The sequence below is a fragment of the Manis javanica genome, chromosome 9 (assembly GCF_040802235.1).
Source record: "Manis javanica isolate MJ-LG chromosome 9, MJ_LKY, whole genome shotgun sequence".
Lineage (NCBI taxonomy): Eukaryota > Metazoa > Chordata > Mammalia > Pholidota > Manidae > Manis > Manis javanica.
In genome coordinates, this window is record NC_133164.1 from 69,384,141 (window position 1) to 69,412,082 (window position 27,942).

At 40.5% G+C, this 27,942-nt stretch overlaps 1 protein-coding gene across 1 annotated transcript in view; it reads left to right on the top strand.

Annotated features, from left to right (window-relative positions):
- Positions 1–27,902, top strand: part of LOC140843472 (uncharacterized) — a 54,843-nt gene extending 26,941 nt beyond the window's left edge. The window contains exons 3-4 of the mRNA XM_073213282.1: positions 4,488–4,570; positions 21,364–27,902. Coding sequence (XP_073069383.1) covers positions 4,488–4,570; positions 21,364–21,522 — 242 coding nt within the window. The 3' untranslated portion in view covers positions 21,523–27,902. The remainder of the gene's footprint in view (positions 1–4,487; positions 4,571–21,363) is intronic.
- Positions 27,903–27,942: the final 40 nt, after the last annotated feature.

Here is a 27,942-nt window from a genome sequence, read left to right on the forward strand (position 1 = left end):
AGAAGACAGAATTCACATTATTTGTAGAAAATATGGTCCTGTTCTTCTGCCCTGTTAGAACTACTAAGAATTCGGTTGGCTGTTCATGCAGAGAGTGATCATCATGGTGCAATGGCCTTGTGTGTGTGGGCAATAAACTGAGAATATGGTGTGGAAAAGTGCATTCATAGTTGCAAGTGAAAGTATAAAACACTTAAAAAGCTTATTACAGTTTATAAAATAAATTTAAAACACATAGAACAATGTATGTAACTTTCTTAAAAATCTAATTAGAGATCTTAATTCCAGTCTAAATTTCATCTGGAAATATAAAGAAGTGAACAATTAAAAATTCAAGAAGAAATAACGAGAGCAGTGTCCTACCCAGCTCCTCAGCGTGTTATAATATCACAAGCAATTTAAACCAACATGATGCTGGCACAGCAGCTGGAAGATCAGGGGGACAGAGTAGGACCCCTGGGTAAGCCCCAAGAACAGTGGTTGACAGTTAATTTCAGAGAACCTGAAAATTCCAAGTTGTGGTGTCAGCCTCTGGTGGGAGTGTGGGGGTGCCAAGCTTGCTCATCTCCTCTCCAAGAACAGCTCTGCTCGCATGCACTTAGAGATTGGGCTCCCACACCTGTATGTTGGTTGCACACCCAAAGGGGTTTTCATTCCTGGAACACTATATGTGGCAGAGGAAGCCTTACTGACCATGACTGGCCTATGAAACAAATCATGGTGGGGAATCATGACTAATAGGAGGTGGGAATTTCGTATGGCTTTACCTTGCTTCCGAAAGACAAATTCCAGATGGATTTTGAAAGAACAAAAAAGTATTTAAAAGGAATATTTGTAGATATTTTCACACTCTTTGGATAAAAACAACTTCTAAAAAGAGCAGTAGATGACAATGGGAAGATTCTGATGGAGTTGTTCATATGAAAATAGAAAACTTTGCATACATCCCCCCTAAAATATCCAATAGGTAAACATCAAAGGGAATAAATATTTATTATTAGTATGCAAAACAATGAATATCATTCTCACTAAATAAAGAGCGTTTTATACATTAATAAGAAAAACAGAAATACCCTGTTATATCCCATATGATATCCCATATGACATTTGAAAAAAGTCTTTATCCTCACTAGTATTTACAGAAATATAATTACAATAACAATGAATTTCCACTTATTGGACCCAGTAAGTTGGCAAATATTACTAAAAAGATAATGCTTAATACTGGCAAAGTCATGGTAAGAGGCAGTCCTAGTTCTGATTGGAGAGAGTGTAAATTGTTAAAATCTTTCTGGAAACCATTGGCAGGATATAAAAGGACCTGTCAGAGCTCACTTGGATTCAGTAATACTCTAACAATGCTGCATTTAATACATTCCTTGGAAATTCATTTTTATTAATTGAATTTTTAAAACAATGTAAATGCCTCTCTGCAGTGAAGTGTTAATAATGATTTATTTAATTCTTATTAAAATGTTAATCAGAATTCACATTACATGGAGAAAAGAGAGCTCGCAGTATATACAGGTACCTTATATAATTACATTAAAAATAATATGTACAAATAGAAAAACTAAAAGGAAAATGTAAATAGTAGTGATTAATATTGTTGGTTGTAGGCTTGTGGGCATGTTTGTTTTCTATAGGTATGAGTTTGCATATTTTTCCAATTTTTACTCTCAGAAAGCAGGATGATTTTAAGTAATTATTATCCATGGCAAACTTTAAAATTGGATTTCCTGTTCTGTCACAATTACATCATTATTGCCCAAGCCATAATTAACACTTCACTGCATTATTGTTTTGATTATCTGATTTAGTGGTCCTATTTCTAGGAAAGCCTTATGATAAATAGTATTGAAATTGTGTATACTCCTAGTCCCTTCTCTGCTGTCTTGTGTCCTTGACCTGTTTCTAAAGAGGTGGTTACAGGTGGAAGGCAATTGGAGGAATGTGTTAACTTCAAAGTAAGTTTACATAAGCACGAAAACATTTCCAAATACTAGTTGTGTCTGAAAATGTCGAGCCAGAAAGTACAAGGCAGGCTATGTGGAGCTGTCACACCGCACAGCCCTGCTGCTGGATGGTGGGCAGTTCTCACCGGGTGTCTGGGCTGGCAGTTAGATGCCACTTCACGCTGACGGGCTTCTCCCCACCGGTGTCTGAGGGTGGCCGCCTGCCAGCTGATTCATGTCTTGCCTTGTGTCATGTTATTTGATGGCATCAGTGTTGTGTTCGTGCAGGCAATTTCTGTCTTTTTTCCTTCCAGTGCTCACACAGCTGGTTCAAGGAAGCTTGTGCACGCCCAAGAGCCTCTCCTCCTCTGTCCCCTTCTGCGTCCTGCAGGAACAGAGGGTGGTTCCGTCTGCTCCCTCCTGTGTCGCGCTCCTCGTGATGTAATTGCTGGCACTCTTACTGCCCGTGTGTAGAGTAGGATGCGATGTCACAGAGAAGGGGACAGGGCCACCCACTCCCCTCCGTGGCTGGGAGGAGCTGCCCTTGAGTGCAGAGGGCTTGCACTCATGAAGAGAAACAGGGACCCCTTGCAGTGAGTCACCCCAAGTTTCCAATAAGGCATTGCGCACCTAATAGTGAGGTGGGGCAGACTTTATTTAAGTTACTGGAGGACTTGGTGAATAGAACCTTTGACCTGGAGTTTCCTTCAGCCCTATTTGCCTTTTGGGCATGACCAGTTCAGCTCAAATCCCCTTCTCTGTCCTTCCTCCTGCCCCTGCTCTTTCTGCTGATCTGTGCCCCTCCCCAACTGTTTCCCTCGTCTTTCCTCGCTTACATGTGTGTCTGTCTGAGGCCCTCTGCCTGTCCCTGACTTCTATGAGAGACCGTTATTGTCCCGGGCACTGCCTGTCCCAGGGGTGGCACCCACCTGTACAGAGTCCGTGGGACCCTGCATCTCCGCTCTGTGATTCATGAGCACACAGTTCTGCTGAGAGCTCTTCTCACTGTCAAACTGTCTGCTTTTTTGTTTTCATGTCTATTTCTTTCCTGCCTTTATTTATGATCTAATCTTTTCCCCTCTTCATCTCTATTATGCAGTTTCCTTCTTGCCTTTTTAAACCAGTATTTCTGCACCTCAGCCCTCTCCCCACTGCCCAGCCCAGCTCAGCTCACCAGGACTTCCTCTGGGGGTTTTCCTTCTTGCCTATTACCATGCCCTCTTTCTAGTGCAGCTCAGAGTTCTATCTTCTTGAAAGAACATACCAGCTATGAGTAAGGACTGATCCAGACTGGGAAAATGGGGAAGTTTTCTGGGAATTAGAAAGGGAAGAACAGGAAAGGGGCCCTAATAGCGAGGTGGGACGGACTTTATGTTCGTCACTGGAGGACTTGGTGAACAGAACCTTTGTTAGTGACCTGGTTGAAATGTGGCCACTGACAGTGGGAGAGCTCATAGAGCCATTTTGAACAGATATGGAAGCCTTTTCAGTTTTTAGTTTTTAAAGTGACCCTGTTCACTCTTAGTATGGTCATTCTAGTGAATAATTATAAATTGCAACTCTAGAATTTCTGACTTGCCTGGGACCACGACTTGGACAGAAGTCCCTATACAGCATCTTTGCTGTCTGCCCTTGCAGGGAGGCTTCGTGAAGATGTGTGTAGACTTGTTTCTGGCACCCAGAGCGGGTCCCTGGAGTGCACGGTGATCAGTGTGGGCACTGGTGTTCCCTGCTTCCACTACGTGTAGTTAAGTCCCTGGGTAAATAAAGGAACTTGATTTTCAGGGCTGAGGTTTGACACTTGTGAAAAGAAAATTAACTATGCCCCACGCATTCCCTACACTTTGTTTGGAAAAGCTCCCTTCCACTCAAAAATAAGTATGATGAAGGGGAGAGAGAGAAAAGATGGGACTCACTTCGTAGAGGTCTGCTGAATGGAAGAGAAAGGGGTTCACTTGAAATTAATTGGAGAAACAGTGCAGCCTGAGCTGAGCTGGAAAACACATGGTGATGGGTTACTTGGGTTTCTGTACACGCTTTTCCATTTTGGCCAGGATATTTTCCTCTTTTTTTTTAATATAAAAGAGGTTGATCAAAATATGAATCCAGTGAGGTTATTTCTGCAGAGCATTTTGTTCTTTGCTTCTGGGAGTATTCAGGTTCCATGTTACATAGAAATTTAGGAAACATTTAAAAATCCTGAAAGCATGTCTTTAACTATTAAATATTAGTTGTTTTTAATAATGAAGCTATTTATGTTTATTAGCTTTCTTTAGGTTTCACATTTCTTTTTTTTTGGTGTGTATGCCTTTGTTATATTTTTTAAAGAGTGGCCCCTATATGTTGCAGAAATTACCATAAATGTCCAGAAAAAAAATTACAGTCTCACTTTGGACACCTGAACTGTGTGATGTGGTCTCATTTTCACATAACGGCAGCCCCTTTCCCTTTAACATTTTATGGAAACATGGCATGATCTTGTATGCTCCCATGCAATAATCTAGGGATCTTATGTTTCTTTTTATTTTCTAGGCACTAGAAAAACACCCCAACTCACCAATGACAGCAAAGCAGATACTGGAAGTCATCCAGAAGGAAGGGTTGAAGGAAACAAGGTCAGTATTTGTATTTCACATTATCTGTTTTCATTGATCATTGATTGCCACTAATCACAAAGCAGTAGGTATATGTAGATTTTGATATTGTAGTTGATTGTGAATTAACTACCTTCAAATTCTTTTGTAACTGCCAAATATTTGGCTGACTCAAGATTTCCTTGGAAATTCCTGTTCACTCAATAAGTTACATTAGACAGATTGACACAGAATATACTTTGTTAACAAAGAACAGCACTCTGTGAATTATCTCCTCTCAGGAGTTTCTCCCTCTTTCTCTTTAAGAGGAGACTTTCTGAAAGTGAAAGAGAAACAGGCTTAATAGGTCCCAGGATATAAAGATGAGCTCACTGATAAATTCCAAAGTGCCGGTGAACATGGTTGGAAATTATTCCTTTTATACTGACAACACCTTTACATGGCTCATCATTATTCAACTATTGAGTCTTTTAAAAATTAAGTTTTATTAAAATATGATTCATATACCATAAAATTCACCCCTTTAAAATGTACAGTTCAGTGGTTTTTAGCATAGTCACAAAGTTGCACAGTGTTCACCACTATCTGATTTTAGGGCATTTTCATCACCCTAAAAAGAAACCCCGTTCCCATGAGCAGTTACCAACCCCCCCCCCAACCCCATTCCCTCCTTCTCCCAGCCCCTGGCAAATGCTGATCTCCTTTTTGTATCCGTGGACTTGCCCATTCTGGATGCTTCACATAAATGGGCTCATATACCACTTAACCTCTTGTGACCAGCTTCTGTGACTCAGCTTTTCTCCAGGCCTTCTGATGTTGTGCGTGAATCAGTACTCCATTCCTCTTTGTTGCCAAGTAGTATTCCATTACATGGATATACCACATTTTGTTTATCTGTAATGACCCTTTATTTCTATTTAGTTATTGAAGTTACAGTTCTGGCTTTAGCCAGGAGTTTAGGGCCATATAGATATTACTCAAGGAGAAAAATATATCTGTTACAGGATCAAATAGCCATAGAACTGTCATATATATATGTAATCATCCGTGTTACATAGAATGGATTCTTTTGTGTGAAATTGCCTCCCTGAAAGCCATTGAAAACACTGTGGTTGCAACTTGGTGGGAATAAAACCTCCCAAGTTACTTTTTGAGTGTTTTAATGGTATTGAGCTAGAAATATTGAGAGAAATGAAAATCCTCCTGAGGCTAGCTTTTCCTGAAAAATTAGTATTTACTGTAATTCCTGTTACTGTAAAGGGTAATATTGGCTTCTGTTTAAAATGCATCTTTTCCAAGTTTGATCCACGAGCATTACAGTTTTGTGGAGTATAGGACGCCAAGCTCACATTTTCATTCCTATTTTGGAAGCTTTTTTTTTTATTTGCTTATTCTGAAGAGCCTGACGTAATGAACTACACTGTTTGCAATAATTGTTCCCCACAAATGGAGGCAGCAGTAGGGAGGGAGGTTGCCAACAGAGTCTAACAGAGCTCCTGTTCTAGACCACATGTCAGTGCGAGGACGTAGGAAACAAAATGGGGATACCTGGAAATTAATTTTCTTCTTGTTGCCTGTGAAAAACCTTGAAAATATTCATGCCATTTAGAAAGCACTGAAAATGTTTGTGCTATAGCCAAAAGAAAAGAGAGGGTAAAAATATCAGGATATAATGCCTGTCGGATGTGGGCTCTGTGCCCAAGGAATCTGCCAGCACAGACATAAAAAGCACCTCCTATACACAGACATAGGAATTTTGTTCATTACGCTATCCTTCTCCACAGGAGTGACCCTGCTATCACATGTTACCTACCTTGAGATATAAAATTCCTGCGCCACGGCTCTGAACAGCATTTTAATTACACTTATTAGTGTAACGGCATTATTTCATGTTTTTCAAAATGCTTATCCTCCCAGAATGGTATGTTAAAGGGCTTTAAGCATTTGTAGTTAACAAAACAAAACACAGAACAGCTTTTAAGAGTCAAGAACACTGAAATGGAAACAATACCTCCTTTTCTCTAAACACATTCCCACCCCCTCCACTAATGTTCTGTCCTGTAGAGAAGAAGAGTTGTTACAAATCCCATCAGCCAGCCTAATAGTACTGCAGGTATGTGCCTGCAACTCGTAGCTAGTCAGGAAAGGGACAGGCAGAGCGGACCGCGGTTCTGCCTAAGTTCTGCTCTGACAGCAGCGCTGCTCGAAGGCCTCAGACAGAAATTTATGCTCTCGTTTCCTTCATGTTCCTCTCACTCTCCCCACTCCTGTCATTGTGACCTGTTACTCACATGTGGCTGGTACCTTTCTGACCATTGTTCCTTTGCTTTCTGGTTGGCTTATTAGAATCATCTCTAAAATAAAAGTATATAGATTTTGAGTGAGTTTCAGGCTCTCCAATATGTTAGTGTAGTTCATGTTCCTTTAGGGAGCAGATGATGACATTTATTTTGCCTACTTAATGCACTATTTTACTACCTTGCAAGTCTTAAATGTTTTCCAAATATTTGTGGTAGCTGAGTAAATGAAGTGTAACAGTTTCTACTTTTCTTGTTACATCTAGAAATCCTATCATCATAAGGTCAAACATAGCTATTTAATTTCTAAATATTTATTAATGATGTTTTTTTCAAGAAATGTGGGTTTGTGGCATGCCTGATTAATTGCAGGGGAGTCATTGCGAAAGTACTGATGTGACCACGACCTTCCAGTGGCCTCTGTGGATGCATCCTCCACCAGACAGTCTGCCACCACACCTAGGATTTCTAGAAAAGAAAAGATTGGGTTCTCTCAGTCATCATTCTGAACCTGGATTTAAAGTTGCTTGTATCCTGGAGCGCTGACCTCACTGTACTGTGATCTGGTCCCCGTTGGGCTTCCCGACAGCCTGTGAGCTCTTGAAGGGCAGGGGACCTAAGGCTCCAGATACCGAGCAGATACTCAATAAACACTTGTTGAAATGATCTTTTTCTCAAGATGTTTTCTTTGCTGGTGCTTAGTGACTGACAACTTTGGCTTTTGCTTTTAGTGTTAGAAGTTTCTTTTCAGCACTACATGTTGTGTTTTTCATCTTGTTCAGTAGTTTGCTTTAACCACAAGGAGCCTACTGGCTTTCTGGGAACCCATTTGATGTGTGCATACTGACAGGTGCCGGCTGGTGGCCCGAGAAGTAAACCTGCTGTACTGTTGCCTCCTCGAACACTGTGTGCCTCTGGTTTAAATGGGTAGCTTAGCCATTAAAAAAAAGCAATAATTTTGGCAAAACTGAGAGGACTGTTTGTGTTCAGTGTATGTGATATTGTTAATTTATTTGAGATGAAATTCTTGACATTTATGCTGACTCTTCCTCTTTTCAAGTGACACTTTAAAATGCCTACTTTTCATGTAGGCATGATAAAGAAGAGGAACTTCTGTAAGTCATGTTCTATGTCTCTTCACATTATTGATGAAATATGCAGCATATGATTAAATTCTGTTTGGAAACACCAGAATGCAACAAGTATTTTCTGGGTGATTTTTAAAAGGCCTATGACTGCAGTAAATTTTCAGAGGACATGTGGCTTCTGTTGGAAAAAGTAATAAAATGACCATGGCATGATTTCCTAGAATTGTTTTTTTTTCATTAAAATATACTTGGTAAGTTTCAATTCCCTTTTATCTGATAACATAGATTTTTATCAGTCTAATTTATTCTAGTCCATCTGTGTACTTGACTTGCCTGATTGTGAGCATTTTCAGGCTTCTGTTTTCATGTTTATGGGTTGTCAGGGTTGGTACGTCAGCTGTTTGGAATGCTTTCTGATCAGAATCTTATAGTCGATCAGATAGCCATGTAGCTCGGCAGAGGGGCTAAAGGTTTGCCTAGTCCAGTCTGCTGCTTTTGCAGATGGGCGTTGGATATGTCTGTTTGGACCACTCAGTGGGACAGTCCCCCTTTCCCAGGGAGTCAGGATGCTCCTGCAGAACACGGTCTTGTCCACATTTTAGTGTCTGTGCTGCTGAAGCAAGCATTTGTTTGCAGTAATTGAAAATATATGCATAGGGAAAGAGGAAGAACTCCAGTCACCATGCTGGTGTGAATGGCGTCTGGGCTTGTCTTGATTCTGCTTCTCTGTTTTTGATTTGCTTGTTCAGAAGTTCTGATTTCTTATACAAAGAGGACTCAGGGATTTTTGATGACTGAGGATATGTTTTTTTCTGCACATGAATTTTTAAAGTGATGTTTCTGAAGAAATGTGTGCTGTGCTGCGGTGCAGGTCGGGGAGCAGGGTCACACAGCCCTCACCTGGTGGGGCAGGGCAGCACCTCCCCTGTGAGGGGTGCTTTCTGGGCACTGCTGCCCCAGGGAGCCTGTCTGAATGTGGCATGGGCCGCGATGCAGCTTCCTTGTTATTGATGATAGGTAAATGGTATTCTAATGGAGGTGAGGCAGGCATAAAATAGAGGTAAAAAGAAACCACCCACACACAAAGCAGTACAGAGAAACCCTCTGTTGGGTTGAGGACAGGATATTTTTTTTTTTACTTAAATTAAATTTTTTAAAATTCAATTTTAATTAATATTTATGGTTTATTTTTATATTATAGATGCCTTATTTTTTAAAAATCTGTGTTAGATTTCATCAAGCATTTTCAGAGCAGCAGCCTATAATCACAGATCACAGGGCCATTTTAAAGGTTTATAAACAATATTGTGTCGGCTATTGCTCAGAATATGGACATATTTTTGGTTTTGCAATGTGAAACATGACAGTGACAACCCACGATTTTGTAATTATTCTGCTGTCAACAAGAACCTTTTATTCTTACAGATAATTCTTAGAATAAATTTCTTTTTAGCTCCTTGCCTTAAGGTTTTGTATGTTTTCTGTTTTGCAGCTTCTGTTATGAGATGCTGAAATTAGGATCTTCACTTTGTACTGTGGTTTATTAACAATGTTGGATTTTTCTAGAGGGATAAAATGTCAAGAAATTCTATCACCAGGTATAGTGACAAACAATAAAATTTCTTGGCATTTCTCTTGGTGAGATTTACGTCTCTAATTAGTGCTATAGGGGATAATTCTTACTGCTGAAATGTTTTGTCTAGAGATAAGAAAGAAACACACATAATTTCCACTGCAAAATCAATTCTCATCTCCAGACCCCATGTTGGCATCCGTCCTCTCTCACTGAGATAGTGTTGTCTTTGTTTGTGTTGGGGCATTTAGAATTACAGTGCTAACTCGTAGTGTCACTCCTGCCGTTTGCTAGCCTCTAATTCTCTCATTGTGTAAGGCGTATGCACACTCAGCTACTCAGGAGGGATGAATGAGACAACAGCATTATTAAACAAACAGGGCAGTTGGCACATATTTACATGTGTGTACATTGAGTGTGTGTGAGCAAGCCTTCAGAATAATGTATATCCTAGTTGACATGCAATTTCACTTGTCGTTGTAACTGGGATTAGAAACCCAAGAGTCGTTCCTACTCCTCTTCCCTCCTCCCCACGGCCCTCTGGCTGCCAGGTTGTGCTGGTTCTGCCTTCTAATGGCATCTTCTTTCCCTGTATCTCCACTCTTTGCCATTTACTCTTTGTCTTGTAATTTCTTAACTAGAATAATGAAGTATCTTCTTAGCTGGCCTCCTTGACCCCAGGCTCCGCCTTTTTAGGTCCACTTTTTCCTGGAACACAACCACTTACAGTAGCTTTTTTAACTGGTAATCCACAACATTCCAGAGAATATATTATACCTAGTCAGCTATGAATTAAAAGATATTGCCAGTTGTATGTTTCGTGATAATTAGGTGAAACCAGGTGTGGTACTTCTTTTCTAGCTACATGGTATCTGCATAAATGCTCGATAGTCAAATAATGTAGGGTTTATGACATAAATGATGAAAGTGCATATTATCCCTCACAGTTAGGTGAAACTTTGAATTTCTAATCTGGTCATTTGTATGTACATTGGGTTCTTCCCAAAATATGTTACTTAAAATGTTGTTAGCATTGTATGCTTATTTGTACATAACTAGTTTTAAATTAAATGGTTTAAAACTGGTCAAATAAGAATTTTTAATTTATACTTGGTTATCAGGCTTAATAATAGCTCTATAATCTGTCATATATTAAATTTTTTTTTTAGTTAAAGTTACTTTTTTTTATAATGCCAAAGTGATAGAAATAATTCTTTAGGGGGATGATAAAATTGTATATCACTGTGGAGGCATTTCCTGAGTTAAAAAGTAGTTACGTGAAGCATTAAGGGTCAGAGCCCAGCTCCTGAGCACAGCACCAGCTGGGACCCAGGCAGCCTTAAGGCCTTTGTGGTCAGGCATCTGATGCTGCAGCCACAGGTGACCATTTGCCTTTTGCTGTGAAATTTCTCCCACTGTCTTTCCAAGATTAGGCAAGTAGAAGGGGAACCTGTGGGGTACTTGTGAGCTGTGCCCCCTCACGCACCTGTTAGTTGCCATGCTGTTCCCTAAGCAGCTGTAAGACGGGATTGCTGAATAGGGCGGAAGCACTGTTCAGATAGCAGGCCGCACACTAACACAGTACGTTTGGGACGGGACTTCTCCTGGTTCCCAGACTGAAGTCATATAAACAGTGATTGGCTCAGTCTGCTCAGTCTATGTAACAAACACCACAGACTGTGCACTCAAACAACAGGAATTTATTCTCTAGCAGCTCTGGAGGCTGGATGACCTAGAGCACGGTCTGGCAGGGTAAGTTCCCACTGAGGCCTCTTTTCCTGCTTTGCCACTGTCTCGTTCTGTAGGAAGATGCCCTTCTCAGGTGTGTGTGCAGAGAGGAGGTGAGTTACTTGGTGACTTTTTACAAGGATGCAACTCCTATCAGATCAACCCCTGTCTGTGGGACTTCATTCAACCTTAATCACTTCCTTAAGACCTCCACCTCCAAATAAAGCCATAAAGCCATACTGGGGGCTGGGGCTTCACCATATGAATTTTGTGGGGAGGGGGGCACAAAAATTATGTTATTTGGAACTTTGAGTTTCCAGAATTCATGGTATACCATAAGAATACTCCTAGAATTGTGAGTGCCTGACTCAGAAGGTATTCATAATAACTGGCTTAATATTGTACTTTCATTTTACATGCCCCTAACATGTGTTTTCATGTTACTCCTCACATAACCCAACAGAATACTTGGCTTAAGTTTTGTGTTCAGATATAATTGTCTATAGTCACATAACATACATTGATTTGGATTTTATTTGAAGCCTTCAGTAAAAATAACTATGGTGGCTGCATATAACCCTCAAGGCATCAGTATTCAGCACATGTACAATTATAGCTATGAAATGGCCATTTCTTAATACACCTTTTTTATTCTGTCAGGCTTGCTTTCTCCATTCTTCCAAATAACTGAACAAAAAAGGTAATTTGGGTCATCTCAGCTTTATCAAGATTTAGATATAATTTACTCTGGAAATATTAAGCACTCTATAAATATTTCAGTGCAGAAATAGAAGCAGAAATGGATATAAAATAACATTGTGATTCTTTCTAGGTATCCTATGCAGGTGAAAACGTTTGGGGAGGAATACACATTTAACTGAGGTGATTTTAATATTTTCTGAGTTGTGTTTTTTTTCTTTCTCTCTTAATTTCATCACTTTAATTGGCACATGCCTAAAGGATTTTAGTTTTGCTTCGTTGTTATAAACTTGACAACATAATTCAAATACAAAACAGTGGCTACACTTGAGACAGGGACATTTTTGTAGTTGATTTGTTTTCAGCAGAATAAAAATTGTAGCATTTTGTTAAGCCAGGTTTTCTCAGAGCTACAATGCATAATTCCTAAGAGTAAGTCTCAAGTCTCTCAGGATGATTAAGGACTGTTTATCCTGTACCTCCACAATCCCTGTGCAAAATCAGATTAATGATTGTGGACTGGGAGTCTGTCTGAAGTTCAGGTGATTTCTGTGGTCTTTTTTTGTAAGTTAAGGCCTGTTTTAGGTGCTGTGCAAGGCGTGTATTCAGGATCCACCCTCTATTCTGCTGGTGTTCATTCTCTGTCCAGGTGCACAGCACCCAGGTGTATAGGTGCAGAGAGGACATTAGAGAAATGAAATAAAGTTGTGGAGATATAGATTTCAAAGCATGAAGTTAGTCTCTTAAATATCTACTAAGTGCCTACTCTGCTCACTGTAAAATCCTGGGGGTTTTGTGGAAACTAAAGGGCATGTATTCATTCCATTGACACTTACTCTGCACATGCTGTGTTTTTGAGACTGTGGAAGTTGCTGGGTTAATAGAGGAAAAAATGTAGTCCCTGCTTTGGAGGATTTACCAGCATGGTTGCAGACATTCTCTTCTGTGTCACTTAGTTAGGCCTTTTAACCTCCTCTTGGAGTGTGTCTTCAGCTACTGCATAATGGTTTTTTTATCTCTATTCTTTTTAATTTATAAACAGCATTCTAAACTTTTTATTGAAATCTTAATAAAATATATGATATGCCCATATGTCAAGAAATGTTACCTTTCCACTACAAATATAAGCTCATTAAGGTACAAACACGCATCTTTGTATCCATTAATTTGTTTGGCATAGTGTTATGACATTGTGCTTTATGCAGATGTCAAACAAATGAATAACTGGGGGCTTGATGATGAAAAGAAAAGTTAATATTTTCAATCATTTGCTTACGTTAGGTCCAGAGCTAAGGACTTTATATGAATCACCTTTTAAAAACACTTTGAGGTGGGTCAGTGGCATTATATTTCCCGTTTTGCAGGTAGGGAAGCTGAGGCAGGTGAGGTTCAGTAACTTGAGATGGGCCAGCCAACCAGCGAGCGACAGATCTGAGATTTGCAGTCTGAGATAGAACCAGTTGCACCTGAGCTCTTTAAATAGTTGCAGCCTGCGCCCAACAGAATTTTGAAGAAGAAAAGTATCAGTTATATAATTCTATTAAGTACAGTCTCCTTTTTCTGGCTACTTGTCGAGTGCCTTGTCTGTTAATGAAATTGAAGTCTAGCCTGTAAACAGAAATGTGTTGAGACTGTTTGGGTTTACAGCCTAATGATACACAGGGTTGAAGGGTGAAGAAGACATTTCCATAGCCCGTTTAGACTTGGAGGGCACACAGCCGGGCGGTCTGTAATGGCCATGCCCGCCCAACCTGAGGAGGATAACTTTGGGAGGAGGCTCCATCTATGCCCAGCAGCAAGATGACCTGGACATGTGCTTCCTTACTCTGCTTCAGAAGGCCAAGCTGTGGGGTGGGGACCTACCCCAGGCAGTGGGGAAGCCGGGGACTTATAGGACTCCACCCTTTTGTTGTTGCTGATGGACTTACGTACTGCAGCTTGTTTCTGGGGTGCTCCGTATGCGTTACTGCTCACAGCATAATTGCTAACGTGTAGGTAATCTGAAAGGCCGTTGGAGAGGGTGGCAGTTCCTGCATTTCGGAAACCACTGAGTGAGCATAGATGGGTCCACTGAGACCCTGCTCAGGTGTGGGCAGGGGCCCTGAGCTATTGACACAGCTCTCTTTTTAAGAGATGCACTGAGGGAAGGAAAAAGGCCCAAATGAGCATGGAGTGTGGTTTCAGAAGCAGCATTTCTGCCTTCTTTCTTTAGGAAACTCTCTTAAGCAGAGAATCAGCACTTACCTTTACTGTCACTGCTTGTCTGTATCATGACCTCTGACCTGCCGTGACTATCTCACTGTCCGTTGTATTTCCCGGTGAGTGCACTCTCCTTCCCTCCCCTTTGGGCAGCTGTGCCTGCATCTGCGGCTTAGTTCTCTAGCATGTCTGCATGAAGTACAACAACCTGCACAATGATTTTATTCAATTTGTTGCTTAATTGTGTTTATTGAAGGTGACCAGCTGGTTGCTAGATATAAAAAAATGGCTTGCCGAGGAGTTGTTGGTACCAGCTGTTGCTAGTGGGAGGGTCTAATTACTAACCCAGACTTTACCCTGGGGAGTGTGAGGGTTGGCAGATCACTGGCGCCTCTGCCCAGGGAGGGAAGCGCTGCATCAGTGTTCACCACAGATTCACTGTGACCAAAGGAATGACAGGAGAACGTTCTTAGGGTGAAAGGGTTATACCAACTTTATTCCCACGGTGGCAGGTCAGTCACTAAAATCCTCTTTACTCAGAGTGAGTATGCAGGCAGCAAGCTGGTCTCTGCCTCTGGGCCTCTCTGCCTGCACAGCTGTCCTCTGGGCCTCTGTCCTTGGCACTGCCACCACTCCAGCCTCTGCTCCCCTGCAGCCTTGCAGCCATGCTACTGGGTCACCCAGAGCACTGGGCAGAGCTCTTTATATAAGTCAATAATAATGCATTGCCCACACGCATGTAGTAAGCTAGCCAACCAGGGCCAGGGGAGAATCCTGGCCACAGGAATCTTCATTTGATCCACACTTACTAAAAGGTGACCAGAAGCCTTATCAATAACATAAACAGTTAATTAACATATATTTTATATTATATACCAATGATACACCATATTCTTACATTTAAACTATAGAAAAATTTTTTTGAATTGTTGCAAATTTCCAAAAAAATTTCCAATATATTTATTGAAAAAAATTCACATGTAAGTGGATCTGCGCAGTTCAAACCCATGTTTTTCAGGGTCAATTATAATTCCAAATAGTACTTCCTGTGTTACTGATTGTGGATAAAATGAGAGTTCTGTGGCCAGGATTCTCCCCTGGCCCTGGTTGGTTGGCTGGCTCACTACACATGTGTGGGCAATACATGGCTATTGACTCTATATAAAGAGCTCCACCCAGTGCTCTGGACGACATGGTGGCAAGGCTGCAAGGCTGCAAGAGAGCAGAGCAGAGGCTGGAGTGGTGGCAGCGTCGAGGACAGAGACCCAGAGGATGGCTGAATCCTAAAAATGTTCTACTGTCGTTTCTTTGGTCACATTGAATCCATAGTGAACTTTTCCAGACTGAAACCCATTGGCAGGACAGTAGGTAAGTTTTTGGGGAGTCAAAAGTTACATGTGAGTTTTCAACTGCTCAGGGGGTCAGCTAACCATACAATATTCAAGGGTCAACCAAGAATTGTTTTTACTGCTCACTTCTTTTATCTATCCTAAATAGTGGAAATGTTATCTTCATTTTTAAAATTAGAATGCTGTATCATTTTTAAGCCCATCCTTTTAGTCAGCCACTTTTAATTTAAAAAATTTTATGTATTTCTATATTAGACACAGTGGTACACTCTTACCTCCTTTTCTTATAAGAGAGTGGTGAGGAATTGTGAAATAGTGTCTTTAGAATTTTGGTAATTATCAAAATTTTAAATCAAATCTTTCCTTTACCCAATTTTCAACTACCTGGTAACCCAAGCAATTCTAACCTTTATTAGAAGCTTTTCTCGTGATAAGAGTAGTGAGCTGAATAATTCCTAATAGCTGAGGAATTACACTCTTTGGTAAAATCAAAACTAATTTACACAAGGGTCCATTTGCTGTTGTTGTTAGTGTCCCAACTTTAGGACATGCTTTTGAGAATGTATTTTAAAGCGCCTTCCTTAAAAGCAGAGGGCTCTCAGAGCAGCCTCTATGCATCAGGGTACGGTTTAAGATGCGAATGAGGTTTAATCAGTACTATAGCATTGTTTCTGGTGAGGACTTTGCAGATCATGTAGTCTTGAATGTTTGTCTTACAGATCAATAGCAAGGATAGAGGCAATGACAGTGAACTAATAAATATTTGCCACCTCTTTAAATTTAGCGGGGGCTGATCATTTCAAAAGCTGACAGTAATGTTCAAAAGCCTGATAGGAAGTGAAGGCCAGACTGTATAAAGGGAAGAGGATAAGTCTTCTGTTCTAAGGTACTATTAGAAGGGACACGTCTTTCAATTGATTTTCCTGAAGTGATGGCTTTTCATTGATACTGTCCTCCTCCACTGCCTGGTTTCATTTGCCTTCAGCAGTGAGCGTTGGTAGCACTGCTGGTAGGAGCTGGGGTACAGCAGAGATGGAGATCGTCCTGTGGCTCATACTTTAGGGGACGCCATCTTCTTGATCCTGGCCTCTGTGGCCCCCAGTTGCCATGGAGACCTTGGAGAACAGGGGAATGGCTAGAGGCTCCCGCGGCCTCCCGCCCCTGGGTTGACGTGGAGGTGAGCGCAGGAGGGCGCGTGTAGTGCCTCAGATCCTTCCTCGGCTGCTCCTCTGTGAGAGGAGGCCAGGTGTGCAGTAGGGCGAGTGGATTTGCTTGCACACCCTTGACGTCCGCAGGTCACCCAGCACGGTGCTCTCTTGTGTCCTGTCTTCCCTCTGGGCTGCAGCCCATCTGTTTCTTCATTCACATTGTGATAATGTATTTATGTTTGCTTATTAAATGTTCCCCTGTTCTCTATGCAAAATAAAATGGATAAGGAGCTATCCATTAATAAATGTTAATTAAATAGTTAATTAATGATTTAATTGTTATTCATGAAAATATTTAAATGTAATCACAGTAAAATTGATTGGTCTGGGATGTCCAGTAGGTAAATGATACATTATTAACTAATGTAAACTTACAGCAAAAATCTAGTTTTAATTTATCGATTCTTTTATCTGGCAGTAATAACTCATTTGACTTTCCTTTATAAACTGATCTCTAGTACACCAGTGCAGTGTGGGACACATGTAATGATCATTTTGCAGACTGAGTTAAACCCAATATAATTTGGAACTATCAAATGCTTTTAATAATGTAATTCATGCTGTGTTGTCTTATTCTTCACTTATCATATAACACCAGTTTCTGACCTCTCCATTGCCTGGGGTTGTTACATACATTAAAATTTTAAAATAGATTTGAAAGTCTTGCAATTGTGTATTGCTGATTACATGAAGCCCTTGACACTTAATTTAAATACTTTCAGATTATTTTTCTCAGGTTTTGAGAATTGAGAGTCAAGAAATTACTTTTAATTTGCATTTCCTTTATAGCACAGTCTGTCTCTATAAGCTCGTGTGTACATTTGCATGGGTATCATGGAGTCCCCAAATGAGTGGTTCAGTCAAATAGAGAGTATTTCGTACATTACACTTGGGAGGCAGGTAGTCCAGGGATGACAGGGTAACTGCGTTATCAGGGCGTCTGGGGGCCGGGGTCCTTCTGTGTTGTCGCTCTTCTGCTTGGGGTTCTGCCCTCGTCCCTGTGGCCTAACGTGCTCCCGAGTCCACGTGCCAGTGGTGGCTGGAAGAGCTGCACACAGCCCCTTGTGAGCATTTCAGTGCTGGCGTCACCCGTTTTCCTCGCATCCTATTGGTCAGACACAGCGTTGCCTTAGTGAGATGGAAAGCTGGAGAACTTTGCTGCAGCCACATCCCACCTGAAATGTGCTACTCTTAATATGTAGGGAAAGGCAGTTATTGGGGGACAACTCCCAGCCTGTTTTTAAATGAAATTTGTACCTATTTTTAGATTAAATCTCCTGCTTGGACTTAATTTAGGTTACACATGTATTACCCTTTTTGACATTTGAGTAACAACTACCTACATATTTTATGCAAACATTCTATATACTTTCAAGTCTCTCTGACTTCTCAGAGTGTAATGGCCTGCATTCCTTGCCCCACCACCACCTCCAGAGCCCACCTCAGATGTTACACACCACCTCCTCAGTGAGGAATTCTTCAGCTGTGATTCATCATTTCATCCTTGCTGTTCCATTATTACATATATGCTCCTTTGTTGTAGTAATAAACTCTCAGCTTTTCTCATGCTGTAATTGGGCTGCAGTTTCCTCAGTGGTGGGGTTCATGCCCCATTGATCCTTCTCTTCCCTGTGGCGCCCTTCATATAATGGGCTCATGATATTCCTTTTGAGTGAATGGAAATTTGAATTCTGGCTCTATTTCTTCTTCTAATATGTGTTATCCTGGATAAGTTGTTCAGTCTTTTTTTTGTCTTTCCAGTAAAATGGGGGAAAACTATAACTCTTTATCTGCATTATAATACTGTTAGGAAAATAAAATAATTCAGAAAATGTGCTCTCAATTGTAAGATTTAATTTATGAAGTTTCACTGTTTGATGCATTATTAGAAATTTGGGGGAATTAATCAGGATTAAATGGGTTATTAAGTCAAATTCATATTCTGAGATAGTATTTTTGGCAATAGTACTATTTCAATAAATGTATAGTATTATTTAGCACTTAATTTTTTTATCTAAAATTTCAGAAGTTAGAAAAGGGATTCTAGTTAGTGTTCTTAACTAAGATTCAGCAGCAAGATTAAAACCTGTTGTTACTTGAGGCAGGGCCCGAGTTGTTTAAACAGGATACCTGCTCATGACTAGTATTGGGACTCTAGGACCGGGACTTTGCTGATTTATAATATGCTAATGAGTGAATTATTTTTCATTAAGCGAGGTGCTTTTTGGGAATCATACGGTAACTCAGAAGGTGTATTTCTCGAGCTTGCTCTCATACTTGGCCACCGGCCTTTTCAATGTGCAGTGTTTCCTCTCCTGTGTGTATTACACTCCAAATTTGTGTGTGTTAACATGTAGCACCCTGACAGCACCTCCTGCTAAGTATGTAACTTTTTTGGGGAAAAAGATGTGTCGCAGAGTTCTTTGTATTTGCACTATCACCCAGATTTTGTTTGAAATTGATTATGAAGCTTCAAATGCACCAAAATTTTGGAGAACAGTCTTAAGTGAAGGAAAGCACATTGTTACCTCTGAGGGGGCCAGCTATTTGCAGTGGCTAATTACTTGGAAAATGCATGTCACCATGTATGTGCTTCTCTCATTAAGGTCCTCACAGTCGGCTTGTTTATATTTATTGAATGTTCATAGTATTCTAGGAGTTTTCCATTATACTGAAATAGCTTTGCTGTCTATTAAACTAGAATGTATTTTATTTTTGAGTAGGGGTTTGATTCCCAAGATTAATGTAAATGACATACCTGCTGATGCCTTGGTGTCTGTCGGTTATTATCAACACTGCCATCCTACTATCTGTTTATCATTTAAGATGCAAATTGTAATGTCCCCTGGGAAGCTTTCCCCACAGTTCCCAGGTGGAAATGTGGTGCTTCTTTTGTAGTCCAAGGGAGGCTTTTAGTGTCTCTTTATCACAATTCTTTCTGTTTATATGTCTCCCAGCTACACAATGAATTCCAAGTTAGCTGGTAGCACAGCTCATTTGTATATCCTCTGTGGTTCCTAAGTCACAGTGGACATCTCAGCAAATATTTGATTGAATATATATCACCTAATAGGAGTATTTAGTTGGCATCTGGATGGGGATGGTTCAAGAAGACTCTTACATCACTCTTCTTGGTCGACCCTCAGGTTATGCAGCAGAGGGTCAATATGCCAAACATGAGGACTTAAAATTTTAGGAGGAAAAGCTAAGCATCAAGTGGACTGTAACTCTGAGCCAAGCACCCAGTGGTCTCTCCCTTTTGGTGTTTCCTGAGTTCTTTGCCTGGGTGGTCCATTTTCACTATGCGTTTTCCTTGTAAGAGGTGTGTCACTATTTATGAGATGCGGTGAAGTTAGTGGACATTGTCCAGAGAAAAGATAATCAGTAGTATGCCTAGTATAAATCTCAGGTCCAAACCTGTCTACATGTTCTCTGGATATTTGACATCAATGGCATAATTGGCTTGGGAACCAAAGCCTATGCTGAGTGGATAGAGGAGGCAGCGCCTGATGAACGTGCCTGAGGTTGATCATTCTGGTACAGACTGGACATAACTTAGAATGGGGGATGAGTCTGGTCAGTGGAGCGAGTGAAATGGAGCTTAGGAGGTCAGGATTCTATTTTAATTTTGTATGATGAGCAGTTTTATAGGTAGCCATTTACTTGATGCAATTAGTAGTTTAGAGTAAGTTTGTAGAAAATAATGCTATAGTGTTTTAACCCATTTAATTTTCTTTTAGATACATTCCAGAAATAAAGTTAGTAAAATTTTGTGTTAGTATTGAAATTTTTAATTTTCAATATTAGCTTAGGAGAAAGGGGTAAGCTAAAAGGAAATATGTAATCTTTAATCTTGTAGTGAAGGTCTCAAGAAGATAAAAATAGTGAATTTTCTTAAACTTTGAAAATTCTGTATGTAACATCTATCACTTTCTTTCTGAAAAGCCTGTTCATTAAGAAGTGAGAAGGAAAATTGGTATTTTTTAAGTTGATTTGTTTTTTCTCTTTGACATGCGAGCTCTTGGGGCCCCAGTGATCTTATTTTTATTCCTGCACTTGAAGTTGTTATTCACTCAGTGGCTGCTGGCCCTGCCGCATGATGGGCGGGCGTCATCAGTCGAGGCTGCTTGGCCAGTACGGCCTGATAGTGTGGTCAAGGCGGGAGAGTCAGAGTCAGGAGAGTGGGACCCCACCGCAGAATCCAGGGAGAAGGAGCCACATTTGGTCACACCAGGCAGAGTTTCCAGCGTTGATCCGGTGCTACTTTCTCATCTCCAAAAATACCAAGGCTTTTGCTTTGTCTGTTTTGTTTTGTTCTGTTTTGTTTTGTTTTGTTTTGTTTGTCTTGCTATCGGAAGAGCTTGATACCAAGTGTAGAAGATCAGCCCTGGACACCAATATTGTTTTTCTCTCTTCCCTTCAGGACAGAGTATGTCCCACTGGGGACCGCCTCCTTGCCAGGCAGCAACAGGCCTTCATGTGCTTTCTGTTACTTACCTTCTGTGCAAAGGAATTTCCTTGAATGTTCATATTTTCACCTTGGGAAGGCGAAAAATAAAATAAAAATTATATATATATATAGGATGGGTTAAGCAGTTGTAAATAAAAATGACACAGTAGAAGAGTGGGTTGTGGGAGTCTTACTGTATATACACATATATAATGTTTTCCAGTCTGGTTTCAGACCCCGGCATGGCTTGGAGACAGCGTTGGTGTGTAAGAAGGATCTTCCTCGAATGAAGGATTTGGGACACCTTCCCGTGATGATTGTATTAGAGCCCCAGCGCTTTCGTGTTGGTCAGGAGGTGATGCTGAACCGGTGCGTGACCTAGCAGCAGTGGCTGGGATTGCGTCGGAGCGGTTCCGCGCGTTCCTTCCGGGTAGGTACCAGCCAGTGACCTCGGGGGAAACGGACACAGGGTCTGTGTGGCGCCCTGGCGATGCCGCCCACCTCCTGTTCACGGTCAGTGGGTTCGCGATGACAGCTGGACGCCTGAGGCCAGGCAGGGAGATCCCACGCCTGTGTAGACGACTGCGAGGGTCGTCCCCACACTGAGGAGGTTCCCACGCCGTTTCTGTTTGGCGGTGTGACTGTGCGGACTAGACTCAAAACCGAGGAAGTGCGACTTGTCGGAAAGTGAAAAATTGCGAGGCCCTAGTGCGCTTTCTGATTTCTCTGTCTGGATTGCAGTTTGTATAAACTGTGGCCATATTCTGACTCAAAATGTATCTGTCATGAAAATCCAACTGCAATGTAATGTAGAAATGTTTCTTTCCCCTTTCTGGTATGTATCTGGAGCCTTCTTCCCCGTGAACATGACTGCATCTCCGTGGTCTGCGTTGCTGAGTCTGTAGTCTGCTGTTCTCACCCTTTTGCTTGGGGCTCTTTTAGCAAAGTAGCCTGATGACATTCGTAAATATTCTTGAGGATGATGGCTGATTTTTCGAAGTGAAGGTTTTGCTTTATTTTCAAAATAACTTTATTATTCTAACCCTGTTCTACTAAAAATCAAATTGAGTTGTACTTTTAAGGAGCCTTATAGCATAAATACTACTTCTCCTCCTTAAAATGTTCAGGCATTTTGTTTTACAGAGAATATGCTAGAGCTTCTTCAATTTTGAACATGTTCTTTTGAAATTTGGTGTCTCTTCTTGGCTATTTGTTTATATAATATTATTTCAAGTATTTTCCTTCTAGGGTAATAAAAAGCTTGCTGAGTGTTTTACATGCAGGAAGTTTATTTGATCTAGGAGTAAAGAACAGGTAAAGAACTGACAAGAAACACAGATGTATGTGTCTGTCAATATCACTAGATCTGTCCGTTGAATGTAATTTTGGCAATAGGGCAAGAAACTAACATTTATGCAGTAATTGACCAGAGTCGGGCACTGAGCCAAGCAGTTTCTATTTTTAGCTCATTTGATCCACAGAGTGACATTGAGAAGTGGGTGCTATTTCTTCATTTTACAGATGAGGAAATTGATACTGATGAAGGTTGAGTATCTTGCCTAACTTCACACAATTTAAAGTGGAAGATAGGATATTCAAGCCTTGGTCCGCCTGCTTCCAGAAGTCGGTCTTCCTGTTACAGTCAAATGTGAGACCACAGGCAAGTGTTAGACCTGAAGTGGGGGTCCCTAAGGGAGAAAGAAAAAGGAAAAGATACCTATTAGAAGGCATGAGCAAGCCAAGGAGGAAATGAGAGACATAGGAATGTACCAGCAGAATGATGTTTGTTTGGAGAATTTCCAGAGTTTTCTTAAAACTCAGTTTAACAAGCTAAGTGATAAAAGGAACAATTTTACGATCATCATAATTTTACCATTTAGGAGATGACTGGGTTTAGAACTTCAGATTCTATCCCTTTGTCAGGACATTTTTCACTCTCTGTAGGGACACCCTACACGGGATCCTAGAAAACTAGAAAGGTCAGCACACCAAGTCAGTCAAGTAGTTAGTAATTACCTGAGGAAAGACAGCATTTGAAGACCAGTAGCAGGTGTTCATAAGAGCTTTTTAAAAAATGTGTCTATGGACTTTTCCATGTGGGGCCTCAGTTTACCACTGCCACTCATGGCTCCTGTGACAGAGCTGGGGTGAGTTTTGTGTCTTGCTCAGAGAGTAGTATTTCCATGTGTGCTTGCCTCCGTCCTGGATGGCATGTGGATCCGTACAGCTGGGTCTCCTTTTTCTATTGTGGACAGGTGCCTCCCGCCACCCCAGCAAAGTCACTCCAGGCATAGCCCGAGGGTGTGTTGTTTCTGTGCCTATAAAAAGGTATTTGATGACAAAGTCCTGCACCATGATTCTAGTTGTCACTGCCACCCTGACATGATACGCTATTTATGTTAATGTGCCTTAGAACTCCCCACCCATGCAAAAGAGGCAAAGCTGTTTAACTGTGAGGGTTTTCCACTTCAGGGCTGTGCTTTATGTACTAGCAGCTCATGAAATAGCGACCTCGTTGAACTCAGCACCTTAAGATTTCCTGACTTAGCTTAAGTGAAATATTGATTTTATGGAATTAGGTGGCAGGGCAGGTGCATAGAGGAATTATTTCCTGAAAGCTTTAAGTGGCTATATAAAACCTCAAGAATATTAATTCAGGCTAAGTGATTGGGTTGGAGTTGTGCTTACATAAATAAGATGTTTGCCTAATGGCCAGGGGCCATGATATCCCAAGAGCTGCTTTTTGAAGCATTGAAAAATGAGGGAAGGCAGAAGAACATTTCTCTGATTGTTACATGAATGTAGATAGTTCTCTATAATTTTAGCATTTAGTTGGTTAAATAGAGCTCCAGGTCTAAAATAAATTTTCTTGAATTGTTCCGTTGGCTCACCAGCTCCCCCTCTCCACCTGACCGCATTCACGTGTTGTCCCCCTGCGTGGTCCCTGGAGCCACTGCCTGGAGGCTCCTGTGTCTGGTCAGAGCACTGGTACTGCTGTAAAATCATGTACAGGAAATCTTTTGTCTAAAGATACATTTCTCCCCATGGCTCATCAAAATGTGCATTTTTTTTCCTAAGGAAGATGTTTATTTCTGTAAAACAGAGGCAATACATACATAACCTATTAGTAGCATTACTTTCGGAATTTATTACTGTGTGTGTATAATTTTATGGTTTTCAAAAACTATTAGCCTGAAACAGTATTATTTATTCTTTTTTTTTACATTTGTGTTGATCTTACCCAGTCTTAACTTATTTTACTGGATTTGGGGATTTTTCTATATAGAAGTGGCTTGTAGCAAGCCAGCATTTCTGCAGTCCTTGTTCCCAGCCTGCATCTCATGAATCATATTTCCCTGGGGATGAAATCAAAACAAGAACTAGATGTATTAAATTTCTTTTAGGCCTACTGCTGGATTCTTAGATGTAGTTTTAAGTGTCGAATACTAAGCTTGGGTATGGGAAAGATGCTTAAATTCACTGGTCTTTGTATTTTATTCTTTCTTTCTCAAAGTATATTGTTTCCATTGAGATCTTACCTAGAAATTACCTTTGTGAAGTTTGCTTTTACTTTATAATTCTGTCTGAATTTTGTGGATATCATCCCAAGTAACTATATGTTTGTATCTCACAAAACTTCTATTTTATAGTAGAAAGCTTTATTTATTAAATATGTTGGTATGGAGATACTTCTTATCAAAGCTGATGACTACCACTGAACAAACTGCCATGAGAATATAAGTGGACAAAGTAAGAGGAGGTGGAGAGGAGAGAAGAAAGCTAAATTAAATTGACATCTGTCCTGTGGTGTGAATGCCAATCTTAACAGTACTGGTTGGTGTAGTTATTTTTAGGCATTTCCTTTATCAAACATTTAGAGGTAAAAATTGTCCTGTAGCCAGCAAGACTCCAAATTGAATTCTTTTGACATTCTGCTGATGAAGGAATTTCTAAGAGGAGTATCAGAGTCTTCTGCAGAGAGGGGGTAGGAGGATGAATCAGAGATGACATAATGGACACGGGGCCCTGCTTTTCTTTCTGAGCCATGGAAAGCCATTAAAAATGGTAAATGCTTACTGAATATGTAATGCATTATGTTTTTTATAGAAGAATATACAGACATGATTGAAAATTTAAATATGAAAAGCCATACCATTGGGAAAAAAATTAGAACAATTCAAATCTAGCACTTGACTCTATCTTTGCCAGGGAAATGACTTTTTACAGTTAGAAGCTGTAAAGTCAGCTACAAAGGAAAAGATGGGTGTAATTGACTACATAAGATTTTATGTGTCTGCATATCAAGAACAAAACATTGTGACAATGGAGAACATTTTTTTTACTTACCATTTTAGTTAATATTCTACAAGTATTATGTAAAGTGATTATTAAAACAATAGGGGAAAAGTGATCACCTTGGAGCCCGTGTCAGAGGACACAAAGGGGCCCCAGTGTGTGTGTATGAGTGTTTGATCTGACTGATGACCATGGAAGTGCAAGGTAAAGTAACCATTGGAAATCGGTGGTTAACTACCTAATAAATTGGTCCACACACTTCACCCTGACTCACATGATGCTCCCAGCTCACATACTACTGACGAAAGTGTGAGCAGAACAACTCATTTGAAAAGCCAGTTGGTGTTGTCGGCAGAAGGTCATGACATAGCATATCTCCTAAATAGTGATGTCACTTCTGCAAGCCTATCTGAGAGTATTCCTGAAAATAAGAAAAAAAGATGTTATCTGTGCTAAGATATGCACATCCATGCCATTTCAATTATAAATAAAATTCATGATTTAAATGCTCATTGGTGTTATCAGTGGTTCTCAAACTTGGATGCATATTAGAATCATTTGGAAAGATGTAAGAAAGTGCTAATGCTGGGCTCTACCCAGAGATTTTTATATAATAAATTTGAAGTTGCCTCAAAATTTGAATTATAAAACTCCCCTAAAAATTCTAATATACAGCCAGACTGAAAACCACGGACTCAAAACAAGTTGAAAGAATATTTTTAGCTAATTGACATATTTATGGGTTTGTAGTAATGTGGAATGGCCATAATATAAAATGAAATATTGTGATTCAACATTTAGGTGAGTTATAACTTTAAAATAGAAACACACCAGAAAAATAGACTACAAGAAAATTTATAAAATTCTCAGAGTTGTTTCAAGGGGTTGGGCTTTTGAGTGATTTTTCTCATCTTTTCTTTAATTGGCAGACATTTAATAATGTTCTTTCATTACTCTTCAAAAGAAAAACTATATATTTTTTAAAAAGGGTTCCTGCTGGCAAGATCCTATAGGTAATTTCCTACTTGTGGGTTATTTCTACCTATGAATACAGAGATTTTTTTTTCTGGCTTCTAAAATAATAATATCCTGAGGTTAGAGTTATACCTCATTATTATAATGAAATCCTTCATATGATTCTTTTTTCATTTTTTTCATCTCAGAAATATTTTTTCATGTAGTTTTCTGACTTTTGGAATGTCATAAGCTCAAGTCAGTTGTTTTTCTCTTCTTTTATTACTCTACATCTGGGCCTTGCCGTTTTCACCTTTCTACGTACCATGTGTGTGCTGATGGTTCCCCAGTGTTTATAACCCCGATATTAACTCTGGGATGCATGTATGTATCTGAATTTGAGATATTAGTAACTCCAGAACTGGAATTCACTGTATTTTTATCCAAATTCACCTCTTTGATATTGCCTATCTTAATTAATTATACCACCATTCACCCTCAGCCCCTGAAGCAATCCTGAATTCCTTCTTCTCCCTTATCTCACACATCTAGTCTGCTTCTGTGTCCTACTGATTCCCCCATTTCCTCTCTTGTATTTCTCGACTCTGTGTCCACATCTCTGCTCTGCTGCCGTTCAGTGTTGCTCCGAGGAGGTTTGTGTTGCCCTCCCTGCAGTCCACTCCTGCAGGCTGCACTTGATCTGTCTGTCTTCTAGGCATATCTCATTCTAGATCCATCCTCATGCTAATTGAAAGATGACAGCTCTTCCCACCTTAAAATCTTCTGGGGCTCTCTGTCATCTCCTGCATGAATCTAAGCTCCTTGCCATGGGATTTAAACTGTGGTCTGTCATTCACATGCTGTGGTACATATCTTCGCTCTGGCATCTGATTCCAGTCCTACCCTCCCTCCCACTTATCACTCTGGAAATACTAGTAATCCTGCTTCTGCACACCACATTCAGTTCTGCCTTGTTTGTGCCGCATGCTGCCACTTTACCTGGAATGACCTCTTCATCTGTACTAGATTAGCAGAAGTTTAAAGATTGATACTGTCCACCATTGGCTAGGATGGGTGAAGTAGTTACTCTCAAGGGAAGGTAATTTGGAAGCAACTATCAGAAATTTTAATTACCTTTTAACCTAAAAATCCTCCATTTTTGGCATCTATCTGAGAGAAATAGTTGCATTGTCTTAGTCTCTCCAGGCTGCTGCAGAATACCGTACACAGGGGGGCTTAGAAGCAACAGAAAGTTCTTTCTCATAGTTCAGGAGGCTGTGAGTCCCAGATGAAAGCTCCACAAATCTGGGGTCTGTTGAGGGTCCCCTTCTGGTCCACAGACATCCAGCCTCACATGGAGGCCTTGAAGGGGCCAGAGAGCTCTCAGGACTCTCTTTGATAAGGACACTGATCCCAGGGATGAGGGCTCCACCCTAAGGACCTGATCACCTCCCAAAGGCCCCCCCTCCAAATGCCATCACCTTGGGGATTAGGTTTCAACATAACAAATTTATAGCATCTATAACACATTTATAAGGAGATGTATGTTAGC